At 39.0% G+C, this 16,631-nt stretch overlaps 1 protein-coding gene across 1 annotated transcript in view; it reads left to right on the forward strand.

Annotated features, from left to right (window-relative positions):
• zranb3 (zinc finger, RAN-binding domain containing 3) overlaps positions 1-16,631 on the forward strand; it is a 70,025-nt gene that overhangs the window by 48,201 nt on the left and 5,193 nt on the right. Inside the window, exons 16-19 of the mRNA XM_034865178.1 lie at positions 3,162-3,266; positions 6,487-6,629; positions 12,928-13,068; positions 15,504-15,662. Of these exons, the coding sequence (XP_034721069.1) occupies positions 3,162-3,266; positions 6,487-6,629; positions 12,928-13,068; positions 15,504-15,662 (548 nt within the window). The remainder of the gene's footprint in view (positions 1-3,161; positions 3,267-6,486; positions 6,630-12,927; positions 13,069-15,503; positions 15,663-16,631) is intronic.

Raw genomic sequence — 16,631 nt, forward strand, 5'->3', positions numbered from 1 at the left:
GAGGCAGTTCTGAAGGCAAAAGGGGGTCCAACCGTTACTAGCATGGGGTACCTAATAAAGTGGCCGGTGAGTGTATATATATATATATATATAAAAATGTATTTATATTTGTTACTCCATTAAATGAGCTTGTCATTGAGGAGGATAGCACACCTCTTTTTAATCACATCTAGCGACTCTCTATTGCTGCTCCATGCTGTAACAGCACATCCCGCTCCACCAGTCCCCTGACTCTCCATGACATTTATTTTGCTATAATCCAAATAAACACGTGAGCCTCAGTGCAGTGAGGATACAGCACAGAAACAACGTCCTAATGTTGATTTGTATCTCCAAATCCATGTGTCAGCTGCCGGCAGGTATTAACCTTTTAAACTTGATCCTTTCTCCTGTCTCCTGCCTGTCCTCACCGTCCGCCATGTCCATGGCTGGAGTGGCTCTGTAAGATGATAACTAGATTGTAGCTTTAGCTAATTTCACTCACTGGTCAGCTTCTCTCTTGTAAACTGTCCCTGATGTTTGGCACAGTCACTGTTGTCTGGGTGACGTTAACACTGAGTGTAAGTGCCTTCTCAGACTTCAAATTGGCAGTAGTTAGTGCTAATGAAAAAGTAATAACTGGGTTAATGTTCTTTTATTGTTTTTAATTATTTATTTATTTTTTTCAATGATTCTGCAGATAACTCTAAGCTGCCGCAGTAAATTTACCCATAATCACAGCATGATTCATTCTTTTAGGTATATATGCAGTTTTTTTATACTCTTTATAATCCTCATTATTTTTGTTACTAATGCATGCATACTAGCACAAGAAAAGCAGGATCTTCAAAGTAATGTACATATATTAGAATATAAACAAAGAGATCACTAACGAGCTCCTTGGTTACCACAGGAATTACCATGGCAACCAATAAAGAATGAAGTGTGGCCAGATTACAGAACTTGAATGTAATTGGATTCAGGTTCTGCAAGTTAGTTATTAAATATGTGATTGCTTGGCTAAAAATACCTATAGTTTAATACAAATGAAGCTGCAGAACACAATGAAACTAATTGCATGTAAACTCTATAAAACCAGTTATTTGGCTCCTAATTGTAATGTGACAGTTTTTGCGCTACAGGTGCTATTGGCATACATTTTCCACACAGGAACAAACGGCTATTTTAGTTTAATTAAAAAAATGATGTACCTCTTTAGTACTTTAAACCCTTCAAAGTTTTTTCTTCATGTTCTCAGTTGTCTCTCAGACTAACAGTTTCCATTTCATTTTTTCCCCAATATTATTCTCATATGCATATGTAACAGATGTTCATTAGGAAACAATACTGAGAGTCTACAGCCATGCTAGTATTTCTGTGAAGCTGTACTTACTGTAACATTTGCTACTTGGCACTTAACACAAAGTACAGCTGAGACTGAAGGGAAGGTCATTAGTTTGCAGGTATTTGGTCATAAACCAAAATATCGGTCCAATACAAACATAATCATTATGAAAGCACTACATGCCAACCAATAGTTTTTTTAAATGTTTAAATATATTATTCAAAATATTTCAACCAGGTTATTAGCAAAACTATGAAATGTGTGTTTGATGCTAATATGTGGGTAAATGCATAATAAACTCATAATAATTCAGTAACTGTCATACTACAGTCACTGGTAAAAGACAGTATATATGGATTATCTACTGCCAATGCAATTATCCAATAGTAATGTCAATCACATTACACAGTAGTATTTGACTTTATACTGCTAGTTCAGAGTAACATAGCACTATCTTCTGCTATCTGAGAAAATAATGTTAGCAGTCAGAGAAATCCTTCTGTTGCAGTTAATGACAAAAAGAAAGACGCCCATCTTTTCTGATACATAACACAGTTATTTGACAGCATCAGAGAGGTTTGCATTCCAACCATCACAAAATTATATAACTACAATATTACCCTGACATTTATTCTTCCCAGGCAAGTGAAACAATACCTCTGCTGGGTGGTCATTCACTTAGAGGTACGCTGAGCAAGTGAGCGTGCGTGGTTGTATTTCTCTGCTTTGGTTAAATCAGTGACTCAGCAGCAAAGCCCACGTCTCACCAACTGTTTGGGCAAACACAAGGAGCCCGTCAGGAACCTCCTTTATACCATGAAGGGACTGTGTGTAAAGGAGTAGTGCCACCATGCACCATTTGCTGCTTCCAAAAACCAACGAGTGTTTTATGGCGCTCGCTCTGTCTTGTGAGTTAGACTGAGGGGATTTTAGCCACAATTAAACTACATTTCCAAATTATTTGGGGTCAGTTCATCCGTTCTGGTATCTGTAGCTATACAAATAGTTTTTTTCTGATTTAAAGATTTGATTGCTTTTTTTTTGGAATAACATAATTCATGTTTACATTAATTTATGCAAAATCCATATTCACAAACAGTGAAACGGTTATCTGGGATTAAGAATAAAGAATTATGATGAGCAGTATATCCCTTTAGAATTTCTGACTCAGGTTTATGAAAGGACAAAAAAGAAAAAAGGGCAAATACTTTTTTCTATGAGTTGTGTTTTATCTATGATCAGATTTCTTTGGAACTACTTTCTAGCGATTCAATCTTCCCTATACAATTAGTTGACAGCATGCTTTGTATATTACCTAAAGTAATGGTTGCACTAATTCTGAAATGAGATGTTTGTGGTGATTTTTGTAAGCATTAGTTATGAGCACCACAGTTGAAATTCCATTCACCGCCGTTGAATTGTGGTGGAGGCAGATATTTCAGAGACAGAAATCCTGGGCAAATAAACCTGCCTGGTGAGAAATCCCTCGAGATAAGTGAGGAAATGATTTTTTATTAATATGGGTAGTATGGGTAGGTAACACTTTACTTTAACCCCCTTATGATTGTTTATGTGCTGCTTATTAATGCTAAAGAGGGGGGTTGTAATAAGATATTTATAGAAAAACAACAAAATATCCAAATGACTTTATATTTGACAATAAGGTACAAATATGCTGCTAACCTGTTATTATGCAGACCAAAGATTTTCATCATTAATATCAGTAGTAGCTCTACTAAGAGTGATGGTGGTTCAAGTAGCAGTAAGATTACTAACAGGAGTAACAAATCTATTTGCTTAAGGCTGTCTTCTTCCTCTCTGTCTTTTCATGCGTTAGGACGGGACTCCGTTGAACTTGAGCTTCGTCCCTCTAGACATCAAACTAACCAACTGGGACGACCTGCCTGAGGCCTTCAGCCGGCGCCGGGAAAATCGAATACAGGTCTGCCCTTCCCGCCAGGCTCTGTGTGTGTGTGTGTGTGTGTGTGTGTGTGTGTGTGTGTGTGTCTGTGTGTGTGTGTCTGTGTGTCTCTTTCTCCTGCGTGCGCTTCGATATTCATAAACCTCGTGCATGTGGATTGGAGTGTTTACACGTGGGACGTGTATCTACTTAATGTGTCATTACTGTAATAATGCCTGAAAGGGGAATTCTAATACAGCTGACTTTTAGGCTATAAAATGTGCCAACATTTCTGTCTTTTGAATTATTAGAAAGATATCAACCACATGACTTTATCATTTCCAAGATGACAGAAAATCTACATACCATATGCTCATGAGTGTAATTGAATGTTAGAACACTTAGCCCATAGGCTGCTTTAAGGAAGACCTCAATTTTAGACTAAGGTAATTTAGTTTGATATCACAGTCAGTAGGACTTGTCTTCCCAATTCTACTGATCCAGTGAAAATGAGGCACAAAGCTGTACGGGATTAATAAACAGAAATTGGATATGTGTTTGTTACATCAATCTGAAACTAATGACACCACTGTAGCATGATAGATAGATGGAGTGTGGGTGCCTACTTCCACCACTGTAGGGCGTCAAGAGGGAGACAGAGGAAAGGTTGGGGGATAATGGAGAAGGAAGGAAAGCGCGGGGGCGGTGTGGGGGTTTGGCCAGCCAAGGATACCAGCAAACGAGAAAGTGCCGTTTTATGACGGTCGTTAAAGGAGACGGATCATCGCCTCAAACGACCCCACACGCCAACCAGCTAATATTAAATCCTGCAATCTGCCGTAGCAGTAACAGAGCCGGTGACAGACGCCCCACCTGTCACGTTGTTTATGTTGGTTTGCGAGACGAAGGCGTGCGTTGCATCTATCCTCTGACCCATCATTTACGCCCTGTTACACTCCAATTGTCCATCAAAATCAATAGTAAGCAAGTGGTTTAATGTGGGCTGCAACACGGCTTGGAAGGGGAGGCAATGGTGTGCAAACAACCAAAGAGAGGCTGCCCAGGCAAACATATTGTATTAGAATAATTTATGGGGAAATTATATCAAAATAAACTATATTTCATGAAAATTGACCCTTTTTAAGGGATGGAACATGAATAATAAATTTCTGAGAAGATGATCGTGATTGTCACATGTTCTTAGAATACTGGGCTTACCCCTTTTACAGGAGAAGTCTGGCATCATACTGTATATTTCTTAGTGCAAAAGGAAAAGATGAAAAACCAACACTGTTACTGAGTCTGTCTTTCCAACTTCCCTAACCTGTCTGTGGCACTCAGCCCCAAGCCCATTGGGTGACTTGCTGTAGACGTCAATCTTTTACCTATAAAAAGGCTAAACTAATTCCTTAAACAGCTGGGAACTGTAGTTTTTATCAATTATTACACAAACAGGAGGAAGTAGTGCATTTGTTGGGGACTATTTTCATCCTTGAATTAATACACTTTTGTTGTTCTAGTGAGTATTAACAGTCGCAGGTTGGTGTATGGGTGGGATAGAGTCAAAATAAACTACAGTTCCCATGTTCATGGTAATGAAGGAACATCTCCCCCAGTAAAACAGGGTGGTTAACTTGTGTGTTTTAAATTGCTTTGGACGACAATGGAGTATGGAAAGCCATTTTATTCAATATTAAATACATGATTAAATAAATAAATTAGTAAATATGCCTATGAAATAAATAAATGAGGTAATAAATTTATTTCAAAATATAGAAAATAAAATAATTGTGGGCTAATGAAATAAAAGTCCCTTAAAATAAATCAATGCGTATTTTGAGCTATATTGACTCATATATATATATATATATTTATATATTTATATATTTGCCTCATGTATTTATTTACAGATGTATTTGCTAGGCTTATTTTTTATTTATTTTTTAAATAGCATAAGATATAAGGAATAAGATATATCAGGCTTTGGATACACACACAATAGATGTTAGAAGGATACATTTGTTGTTATCTTTTTTATATAGGACTTATTTATTTATTTATTTATTTATTTGGCAATAAGACTAATTCAGAATATCAACAGCCTTATCCTTTAAGTGATAAAAGCATGATCAACTTTATCCAGCTTTACAGTGAAAAATCAAAGCCCTCCCACCCACACAATGTCACCTATTTAACCTATCTTACCCTCCCACTCTCCTCCTCAGTAATGACTTCTTACATCTGATTTGACTCCTTGACTTTGGGCTAACCTTTGATGACCTCACAAAATGTAGAGCAGGGTTTCCTCCATTCGTTAGAATGCAACTTCCATTCTGACTGCAAGCCTTGACCCCTGATCTCCTCCTGGTCTAAATACAAACCTCAGCTTCACTTCCTAGTGCTTCCATGGAGTATCAGCCTCTAGTTACCCGGATCTCAAAATGTTGTATCATCATTTATGGTCTTTAAGTTACACATTTGCTATGCCATTTTGTTTCGTATTGATTTCAGAAAATATACTAAATTAATCATGTTAATATGTTAACCATATTGCTCATCTCAATCCTCCATGTGCATCCTCACATGAAGCCACTTCTTTTCCTTCTTATGTTCCTTTTTTCATTACTATTGTGTTTTAGCTAATTTTAATGAGTAGTTTCTATCAACATATCAAATGTTCAATCAAATATTTCTGTCAACAATTGAACTGCAAAAACATCAACAAAGCAAAGCTGGGAGTGAAAACTGTCTTTATAATGCATATTGAGTTTTATTTGCACACAAATAATGCTTTTGCGTGAGTAGGTATCATCGATAGAAAGAAAACACTCCTTGAGTGTAATATACGCAGGTAAATTGCCCATTAGGCCTTGGTGCTTGGTGGGCTATTTGTTGTTATGCCAGTAGATTTTCTTTGAATCCTTGACTTGGCTGAAAGCATACACATCTCTCTCTCGGTTTGATGGGTTTTATGTAGCTATCTGGTAAACTGTCTCCTTGTGTGTATCAGTGTGTATGTGTGCTCTGCAGGTTTGGATTGTTTGTTTTCAGCTAAAATGTATATTTCAAAAATTGAAAAACAAAACAAATGTTTTTTCTCTTGAAGAGGCTCCAATATTCAAACTATCAATTTGTGTTAAAGATGAAGGCTCCAGCGGTTTCAGTTTTAGCTTAAAATTGAATCTGAATCTTGTTTTTTTTGTGTGTGTGTGTGTGTGTGTGTGTGTGTGTGTGTGTGTGTGTATGTGCGCGTGTCCTGCAGGTGTTGAGGTTTGTTCAGGAGTGGGGCAGCCTGGCAGCCATGAAGCAGAAACTGCTCCGACGCAGCGGCCTCCTCTGCCACAGCCCCACTTTAGGCTTGCAGCAGCTGGCCGCCTCCCAGCGCCCTCACTCCAGCACAAAGAGGTCAGATTTTTGCTGGAAGTATGTTCTTGAAGGAAACTACTTTGCTACTTTGACATTCAAATACTTAGCTGTGAGTAAAAACTCTGGTGGTAATTGACCATTCGCCAAACCTCTCTCCAGAACAGCAATTGGTTATCATGGCATGACAACCATAAACGCATCAAGGCTGGCCTGTAAAGTGTTTCTACATGTACTGCATGGTCCTGTAGTAAGAGTAAGACCTGTACTGACAAGACCAAAAGGAATGGATTAAACAGTTATCTGCTCTAACGTAAGCTGCAATTGTTACCATATCTGGCTAACACCTACAGTAAAACCCTGCAGGACACAAAGGGTTATGGTTTACCTGTTTTACACCAATGGCTCAACCAGGGTTATACCCAGGTCGGCTGTGTGTTTGAATGGATTAACCCTCCTCGATCTTATCAGCTTCGCACCCCAGGTCGCCAGGTGGGTTGGATCAGGGTAGGACTAGGGTCAGTTTCATGTGAATTGTGCACGACTTGGGTTGCTAACAGACAGGGTGATTATGTGATTGGTTGGAGATGAGAGTGGGGCAGTTGTCACGGGTTGCCGCACACATCAACAACAACAACAGCATAGATTTTGTTCTCCCCTCTTCTTCACACACTCAAAAATCTATACCAGTGTATCCTCCCTGCCCAGCTGCTGCAATAAATATGCAGAGGAGGAGAAATCCATCTGCACAAAATCATGTGATAAATTGTTGATGGTTATTTGTGCTTTAGAAAGTGATTACAGTGGAACAAACACAAAATAAGCTTTATTTCTCTCTACCCACTGTACAAAGACAAATTCAAGTAGCTACAAAACATATTAGTGTTTGTGGCATACAGATGGACTGGAGTATGTGACAAGTTAGCTGTTCTCTGAATATGACGTATTAAGCCCCACCCATTTCTAGCACTTAAGGTAATTGTTATGCTTTGCTTCTGGGTTGTGAGCCAGGTGATCTCGGAGTTGTGATGACCAGGGATATGCCCTTGTTGACTGGCAGGGTTTGAATTTCTAAAAGGAGGGTTGAACACTGATCAGACAACCCTTGCCCAAACCTGGTCAGTGGAGTGAAGAGAGGTATTAGTATGAATAACAGTCTGACACATTTTTCTTTATCATACTTATACAAACTAGCTCTACCCTACAATACAGGAACATTGGTGTTTCTCTATATTGATCATCTACTGGTGAGGCGGCTGCTTTAGCGTCAGTCTTTTAGCAAAATGTCACGTAAGTAGCCTTCAAGTGCACATTCAGTAGCCCTTTTACAGGGTTCTTTTTTAAAAACAAGTCAGCTGGAAAGGATTAAAAGTCACTGTTTTTTTTCAACCAATTCATGGAGCCGACGTCAATTAGCTATAAAGCATCTTTTAAAAAAAAAACTTAAGACAATCTTCCCAGTATTGTATAAAAATCTGTATACTGTAACAAGGAATCACATATGTATCTAAGCCGATCAGTAAGAACCTATTCAAACTCACACCCCCATTGTGGCAGTCAGTGTGCATTTTAAAATGATGGAAACAGTGAGATGAGTTAGTTCCCAACGTTATGTCAGAAACCGGAGAACAATGTGTAAGATTCCACAGAAAAACCCGCAGATTTGTAAATACTAACTGCCTCAGGCGTCATGGAAGGCTGAATAGTATTTGTGTGTGCATGTGTGTGTGGGTGTATCAAAGGCTTTCAGCTGAGGCAAAAGAGAGGATGGGATGAGTGCTGTGTATGTGTACATGTGTGTGTTTTTTGACAAACAAGCATTGTTGCTGGCACACTAATTACAGCTGGCGTGGATAGAGGCAGGGAGAGTTTGCCAATTACAGGGTAGATGCACGATCGTGAGTGTCTCTGTGTGTGTGTGTGTGTGTGTGTGTGCGTGAGAGAGAGAGAGAGAGAGTGTTTCTCAACCGGGGAACGTGTTTGGGTGCATGAACCTAATCAAGGTGTGAGTAGGAGGCAATTGGCCCAGCTTGATTTGATACCTGTTTGATTTATTCACTAATCAGAACCAATCAAGCTCCAGCTTTGGCTCAGCGGGGCGATCACGGCTCACCTTCCCAGCACTGAGACGCTCCGTTTTCAACAACTTCTAACTTAATGCACTTTGCCTGGGCTTCCAACACTGTAGATGATTTCGTCATAAGCCACTGATCGTGATTTACTGTGATTTTAGAAAAGTTTAGAGGATTTTAATTGGGTTTGCATCCTGCAAGTATGCTTTATTGCTATGATTACTGCAAACAGTGGCTATAAACGGTTTACTGTTTCTATAATATGCCATTATAATTAAATAAGAATGCACAAGAATTTTATTTCATGTATATATGTGTATTCATTTTCTTCACATTGGTTGCTAATTAGTTTGGTTGCTAAGCAAAACACGCAAGTAGCAATGGTTAGTTAGATTCAGTTTACAATTTCATGATTTTATTAACCATATTCCAGGCAAAATCACCCATCCAATCATAACTGATCAACTCATTACTGCAGTATTCAAATTTTTCAAATAAAGACTGTTCTAAAATGAAAATGTACAGGTGGGAAATATTTTTATAAAATTGGTGAAAGATACTTTTTCGTAAGCATGTACAAAATAATTGGAAGATATTATTTGCCCAGATTGCTAATAGGAAATAAACGTATTACATTGAATAGCACAACTCTATTGTAGGATAGAATTGAGTCAATAAAATTAATTTTCTTAACATTCAAACAATAAACATTAATCAAGAAATCATATACTATAGTACAACATCAAAAAATGGATAAGGAACTATAACAATTGGCTGACAAAATGAAGAGTGCTTTTTGACATCTTGTCACTATGGCAGCTTATATTAAAGCATACTCCAGCGATTCAGTTTTGCACTTCCATAAAGTTTAGGAACTTGTGAGAAAACGATTTAGTAGAGGCAGTGATATACTGACTTTTAGCCCCAGGAATAAGTCACACAGCAAAAAACACTAGATCCTACACTCATTATGCAACTTTATGGCGTCTTTCATTAGACAGTCCTTGCCTGATAAACACCCACATCTTTCAAACTCCACTCCTACAATTTGTAACACTGGCTCTCTGCTATAAATTTGAAGTCTCAAGCTGAAATTGAGAAAAGGGTTATTTTCTCCTCCAGAGCCACAGAAGACATTATACAACTGTTTTCACTGGCTGAACTGGTACCGGGACTTAATGTGTAAAAATCATCTCTTCAAAGTATTAAATCTTAAGATTTTCATAATATCAGAGCCCATTTTTGACACTAAGGCCAGCAGTTTTATTTGAATGTATTTGCATTCTGTAATGCCTCTCTGTGAAGTAGGTTTAAATTGTTAATGGTAATGTTCACCTTTACTGTACAGGAAGTGACCACAGGTGTCTCCTAATCAAGCAGGGCTGAAATCTTAAGGGTTTAAACATGGCATGTCTTTAGTTCTCATAATACATAGATTTTTATATCCATGATTATGTTAAACTAAAGTTACCATAGCATCTATCAGGTCAGTAGTTAAACATATACGTTTTAAAATTGGATTTTTGCCTCAATGTTTTTTCCTCTGTTCTTCTGGGTAGATCATAGAGCTCATCAGTGACTTTTTTAATGACTGTGGTTCCAGAAGTGTTTTTCTCCATTCAGTTGTTCCATAGACGTTTCAAACATATCTTATATAAAGATTTTTAAGTCTGGAACCAAGCTAAGCAGCTATGAGAGGTATCATGACCATAAACCATTTGATTCAGCGCGAAAAACATTTTGCAAACAGCAAGAAAGGCAAAGGAGCAAGTCTATGTACAGAAACTATCATATACTGTACTTCAATGGTAGAAGGTTGCTCTAGCTATTCAAGGTTACAGTAAACATTTGTATGGTAACAGAGGGTTGAACCAATCAGAGATATTGCTGCTACGCTTAGGATTGTGGAAAGGGTAGTATATCTCCATTAGATCGTGGATAACACGTTTTTCTTTAAACAAGGTTGATTTCATAAAGACTTCTAGCTTTTACAGGAGCAAAAAATTTTGTTTCACAACCTTGTGTCTCGTGGTCAGTCTACCTTGAATGTTTTAGATATTATGACTAATAATGAAAATCCTAATGGAGAAAATAAGTGGGATTTTTACTTCTGGAGCAACACTGTTAGGCTCTGTTGCAGCGCATTTAATTTCCAGGTAAACCAGCTTGGAGTTTCTTTCATCCAACGTTAAATAGGCTGTTTCTGTAGGAGCCGTGCCTCTCTGAGGCCAGTGGGAGAGAGTAGCCATCAATCAAAGCAGCTTCAGCTGGGCCAGAGCGCAGCATTAGCTCATTAGTTTAACTTTACACAGCTGAGCACGGTCTGGGCCCGGTGCTGAACGCAGACCGGCCTGGGAGGATCTGGCTGCTGTCTGCAGCTCTGCAGTAACGCTGTCAGCAGCCGGCTGCCACCATGTCTGCGGCAGCACTCCTGCAGCTGGGCATCAAATGGGCTACCAGCAGAAAACTATGTCCAGATAATCCACTGCTAACTTGTCTTAAAGGCATAGTTTGACATTTTTTTGGAATTGCACTTATTTTCTTTCTTTATTAGATGAGAAATTGCTGGTCAAACACTTCTAGTGCAAAAATATAATATAATGCATAATGAAGGACCAGCAGCTACTGTATAGAATCACTGTCAAAGCACCCAGCGGCATAAAATTGATGCAAACACATACACACATCCAAACTCTCCCAGAAGCACAGTTGGACTCCAGTTTAGTGTTAGGTATCTTGTTTCATCCAGCCTCTGTGCTGGGACTGTTTGAAGCAAAGGAAGCTCATGTGTTTGATGGAGACTCACCTTCTTCCTCATCTCGCCTCAGCTTCCAGAGAAGCTTCTCCTCTATGATGTGTCCCCTACCTCCACTTTCTGCCTCCTGTCATCCATCTTTCCTTTATTTATTTTTGTACCTTCTTTCCATCTCCCTCCCAAAGTAATATTATTTCCAGATGGAGGTGGTTGAAAATGCATATAAAATGTCACTGCATAGCCTGCAGGGCCAAGTAGAAATATTAAAAGCTAGTTTAATACAAAAAGCCATACCTCTGACATGGAACAAGGCCAAGCAACTCAACTATGCACAAAATCATAGTCGGAGGTATGGCTTTTTTAGCTGCAACTCTTCCATGAAGACCACTCACACACTGGCCATACTTCTCCGGGCAGTAGATGGGTGTATCTGGGATGACAACACAGCCTTTACATAATCATTCAGTTATCCATGAGAACGAGACACATGCTGTACCTCTTTCATATAAAGGTACACAAAAAATGTTATGCAAACCGCAAAAATCCCCACACAGCCGCAAAATACTATTGTAAAACCTACAATAATAACTGGGAGTTGGCAAACATCCGCTTTGCCAGAGTGTCTTTGAGCAAAACACGGAGTCTATACCAGTTGCAGGACTGGTGTTTAGTAGCAAAGCCTGATCTCTGACCTCCCTGTAGAGGAGGACAGAGAAAGGATAATTGCTCCACGGGGAACATTAGGGTGTTGTATCATCCCTCTGCCAAAAGCCTTGTTGTTACCTGGGGACGTTTGGATTGGTCACTTTTCTCCCCAGACCACAGCAATTTTCTTCAACCTAGAACAAACAAGTCAGAGATTTTTTTTCTCCCAACTCCTCCTCTCCTGTATTTCGCATCAACTCTGACACCATGGGGTCATTTTAATCCTGTCCAGATTGAAGTGTAGTGTTTTTCAACTTCTCACACCTAGAATCTGTAATACAAGGGCCATGAAAACCAGTGTTGGGGTAGATAGATTAGATCAGATGATTGATGATCACTGAGGGGAAATTAGATTGCTGCAGCATCGATAGTGATAGGATTCAGCAGGGAAAGAGGACAAACAGAATATAAGCACCCAAATAACGCTGAAAATAAGCAATGAAAGTACGAATTTGTGCATTTAAGCAAAGTTTGCTGCCCAGAAAAGCATAACGGCGCATCTGGCATTGCACTGAGGGTGTTTGTAAAGTTTTGCTAGTTCTGTGTGTGTTGGTGTGTGTTACATTCATGTGGGTGAGTCCCAGGATTACCGCAGTCCCGACCAGATGACTAAGATTACAGATATGCTTGAGCAACATCAAATTTTCTATTTTAGCTGATACTAATGCTGTCCAGGAAGAGTTTCTGAATCTACTTGGACCTACTCCCACATGCTCTACATGTGAATCAGCTCTCTTCAAGCTCTTTAGTTATATAACATCTGCAAAGCCTCCATTCCTTCATGGCCCTGTTTATGCCATTTCCACAGGTACATCAGTAAAGACGAGGTGGCCCAGGCCTCCCTGAGCAAGGCCCAGCGGGAGGGAGGCAGCGTCCGACTAGTCTCCAATGAAAACTTCTTCACAAAGAGGAGGTCTGCTGCTTCACTGACACCACCTGCTTCAGAGAGGTAGGCTACAGGGCAGATATGTGGGTGGATATTCAAGGCCAGAGAAATACAACTGAAGATTCATTTGCATTTGCTATATTTTGTTTCTTTCTTTTTTGGGGGGTTTATTACAAGTGCTAAATCCCCACTAACGCTATTTAGATTGACCTGATCATGTCCAGCTTGTTTGTGGTTTTTAACGACAAGGTTTCATGGTTTCTACATGGAGGTGATTTGTGTCATCACGCGGCTTTGTCTTTGGGGTTTGGTGTATTTTCATTTTCCTTCCCTAGCCTGTCTCCATGGAGATCTGTGTGTGCCTTGTGGGAGAGGCACAAAGGCCTGCTGAGCGTGTTAGTACAGTAAATATAGACCATAATACAATTTACTTTGTTAAGATGCAACCAGCTCACACAGGAGGGAATATCACTATGGAAACTTGCAGCAAACACACACTCTTTCCCACATGTACACAGCAGTGGCGTTGCAAAATGTCTGTGATATACCATGAAGTGTCTTAAAGGTGCTATCTGAGATTTGTGCTTGTGTACACTATACATCTTTGAACAGCTTGAAAAATACCAAAGTATCCCTGAAAATTTATTTTTCAGTTGGTGTGCTGGTGACTGAGGTGATATTTGCCATCCATACCACGTCAACCCGTTGTTCATTATAACACAGGAGTTTGCTTTAATATCACTGATGAAACAGTTTTTTCCCCCTTTTTCTAAAATGAATCTATCTGGTATGGTGGTTGCCTCGCTGTCCACTGGAAGACACCATTTAAAATGTATAAAATAGAATTTATTTTCCTCCTGCAAGAACTCCACTGACAGCTGGACCCACCAGCGTCAGATGTCGTTCCTCTCGTGCATTTGGTATAAAGCATCAGAGATCAGCTCGGTGGTAAACATTAGCAGGCTGTGTGCCGTTTGCTGAAGGCATGTTGCGTGATTTCTGGGGTTTGAAGCATGAGTTACCTCATGCTGCGATGTAGAGCTGCCAACATGCTCACTTGCTTTGCGCATATATGAATTTAAATAACTTTAAAGCTAAATTTAAAGTGCCACTAAAAATTCATTTTAATAACATTGCAAGAATAATAGGTTCTTATGTTATAGGGTTTTTATTCATTTTCACCTTTATGGCTAATGCATTCAACATTTACAGTTACTAGCAAACCACGTCTTTCTGGGTTACATTTTTGTATCCAAAGTACTGTGTTTTAACAACTTGGACAGTTTGGACACACCACAAAAAAGTCTATTTCTGTGTCTGTTTCATCCACTAGATGTTGCTGGCACAGCATTTGTCTCTTGGTACTTCCAATTTTTGGTATCTTCTCAACTTTGAAGCAGCAAGTTTCCTTTTTTAGAGTGTTTTTTCTTCTCCATTTCAATGATTAAATCTCACTATGTAGTGCTGTGTCTCTGGCTCTTTGTTCCTCTCTCTGTCTGTCTGAATTGTAAACTATGGGGAAAGAGAATTTAGTCCATCTGTCCCCTCCATCGTGGCTCTAGCACCCTGCTGGGACAACATGGCAAATGCCCAAACTCGCTGTCCTCTGCCAAAAGGACAGACATACACATACTTGAAATGATCTGCAGATGCATCACCATCATATATATATATATATATATATATATATATATATACACACACACACAGAAACACACACACTCACACGCCCTAACCATACGTCCATCAACTCTGCAGCATACAAAGCAAGCAGAGATGTTTATATTAAATGAATATTTATCGAATTGGGTTCGCTGTTCTGCTAATGTTCAAAGAACTGAGCTCTACATTGAATCTGGCTGTTGGCTTACAGACTGATGTCTACCACATGGGTCAAGGGAACTTCTCTTTGAAGTTAAGCGTGCGAGGGCTACAAATCTGCATCTGCCATGCTTCTTGAATCAAAAAGATACACAGAATAGATTGCCTTGATGGAATCCGTTTAGTTAGCAGCATTTTATGTGACCTATCTAACATCGAAATAGTACTAAAGACTGCACATTTCTTTTCTATATGTTACACAAAAGTGTTCAGCCAGACTTAGGTTTGCATATTAACATGTCAGTTATCTAACCATAGCGTTTCTTAACATATTTGATGCTAAAGTTTTAGCATAGTTTCTGGACAGAGCTATAATAAAATTCGTATTTAATAAGAAACAGGCTGTTATGTCTAAATATACTGCTGCAACTATATTTTATCATTTTACTCGGGCCAAGTCTTTGTTTTCTCTTTCTCTCACCTCTTTTGCTGTAATTGCGAACTCAAAACTCCCTCCATGTTTAACTTAATAAATTCTAAATGATGTACATTTCCACAACACTAATTATATCAGTACAAAACAAAGTCATGACACACTCACACTGCTGCTCTGATTTGCCAGTGAATGAACTTTTTAATCCTAAGTAGATGTAATACATTTGCTTTTCAATCTGCAGCGTGGACGAGAAGTCCTTTAAGACAGTGGAGGAAAAGCCCTTATCAGAGTCCGGCTACCTGCAGGCAGTGGACAGTGAGGGTGTCCCTTTGTGTCTATCCTGCCATCAATCCTGCTCTACCACCGGCGGGGCCTGGGACACTCGATTCTGCAGCCACAGGTATTTAGTGACACTAAATACATGCAGTTTCGAAACTATACACGTGGCTTTGGATACACGTCAATTATCTTGGTCAGTAACCTCCAGGTCCTTGTAAAGAGTTGCACACAACGTTCCAAAGACAAATAGCAGATGCATGTTAGTCTTAGCATTCCTTGCTTGGAGCACCAGATGGGTGGGGCTTACTGCAATGGGTCAGTATCCGTCTTTGATGAAACTTCCGTCAAATAAAGCATTTTAAATTAACTTTCAAATAGTTTGTATCTGTGATTGCTTCAACTTTTCTGTACCAATTGTCCTCTGTGCCAAAGCCCATCCATCTGGCACCTACAAATTAAATTGTACTCAAAGCTTTAAGAGTTTTTGTGCAAAACAAACTCAAACTATAATGTTGACTTCATCTTTTTTCTCTACTGACTTTGCCTTGCCGAAGGAATACTGTTTTCTGATGACTAGAATAGATTGCTGTTCCCAGATTAGACTGCAGCCCATGTATGTATAATAATGCTTTTTCTATTTTTTTTATCTGTTTCTTGTTTTTTCAAGATCAAGTCACTGTATTTTAACACAAATATATTTAATTTTTTTAAGTGGAATAAGTTGGCTAATTCCATTTCGGCAATGTCTTGCTAACCCTGAGCAAGACGCTGCACCCTGCTCACTCCCATGGTCACACTGAATAAAACCGCCAACTAAATTCTTATGAATGAAAATATGTCTCTGTGTCCCTTTAGTCTAACTACCCATTTAATGTAGAAATTGAATTTCCCTAAGTTGTTTTTGCGAGCTAAATTTAGGTCATTTAGTCAAGGTGAGATCCAAGGTGTATTGTATCAGCCTTTCAGCTGAATAATAACTGCAGTAGGAAATGACAGTGATGATTTTCTTATGTTGTCTGAAATTAAAGAATTTCACGTTGGTGTTGTAAATGTAAAGGTATGTGTGTGTATATATGTATATATATATATA

Source organism: Etheostoma cragini, chromosome 24, assembly GCF_013103735.1.
Source record: "Etheostoma cragini isolate CJK2018 chromosome 24, CSU_Ecrag_1.0, whole genome shotgun sequence".
NCBI lineage: Eukaryota > Metazoa > Chordata > Actinopteri > Perciformes > Percidae > Etheostoma > Etheostoma cragini.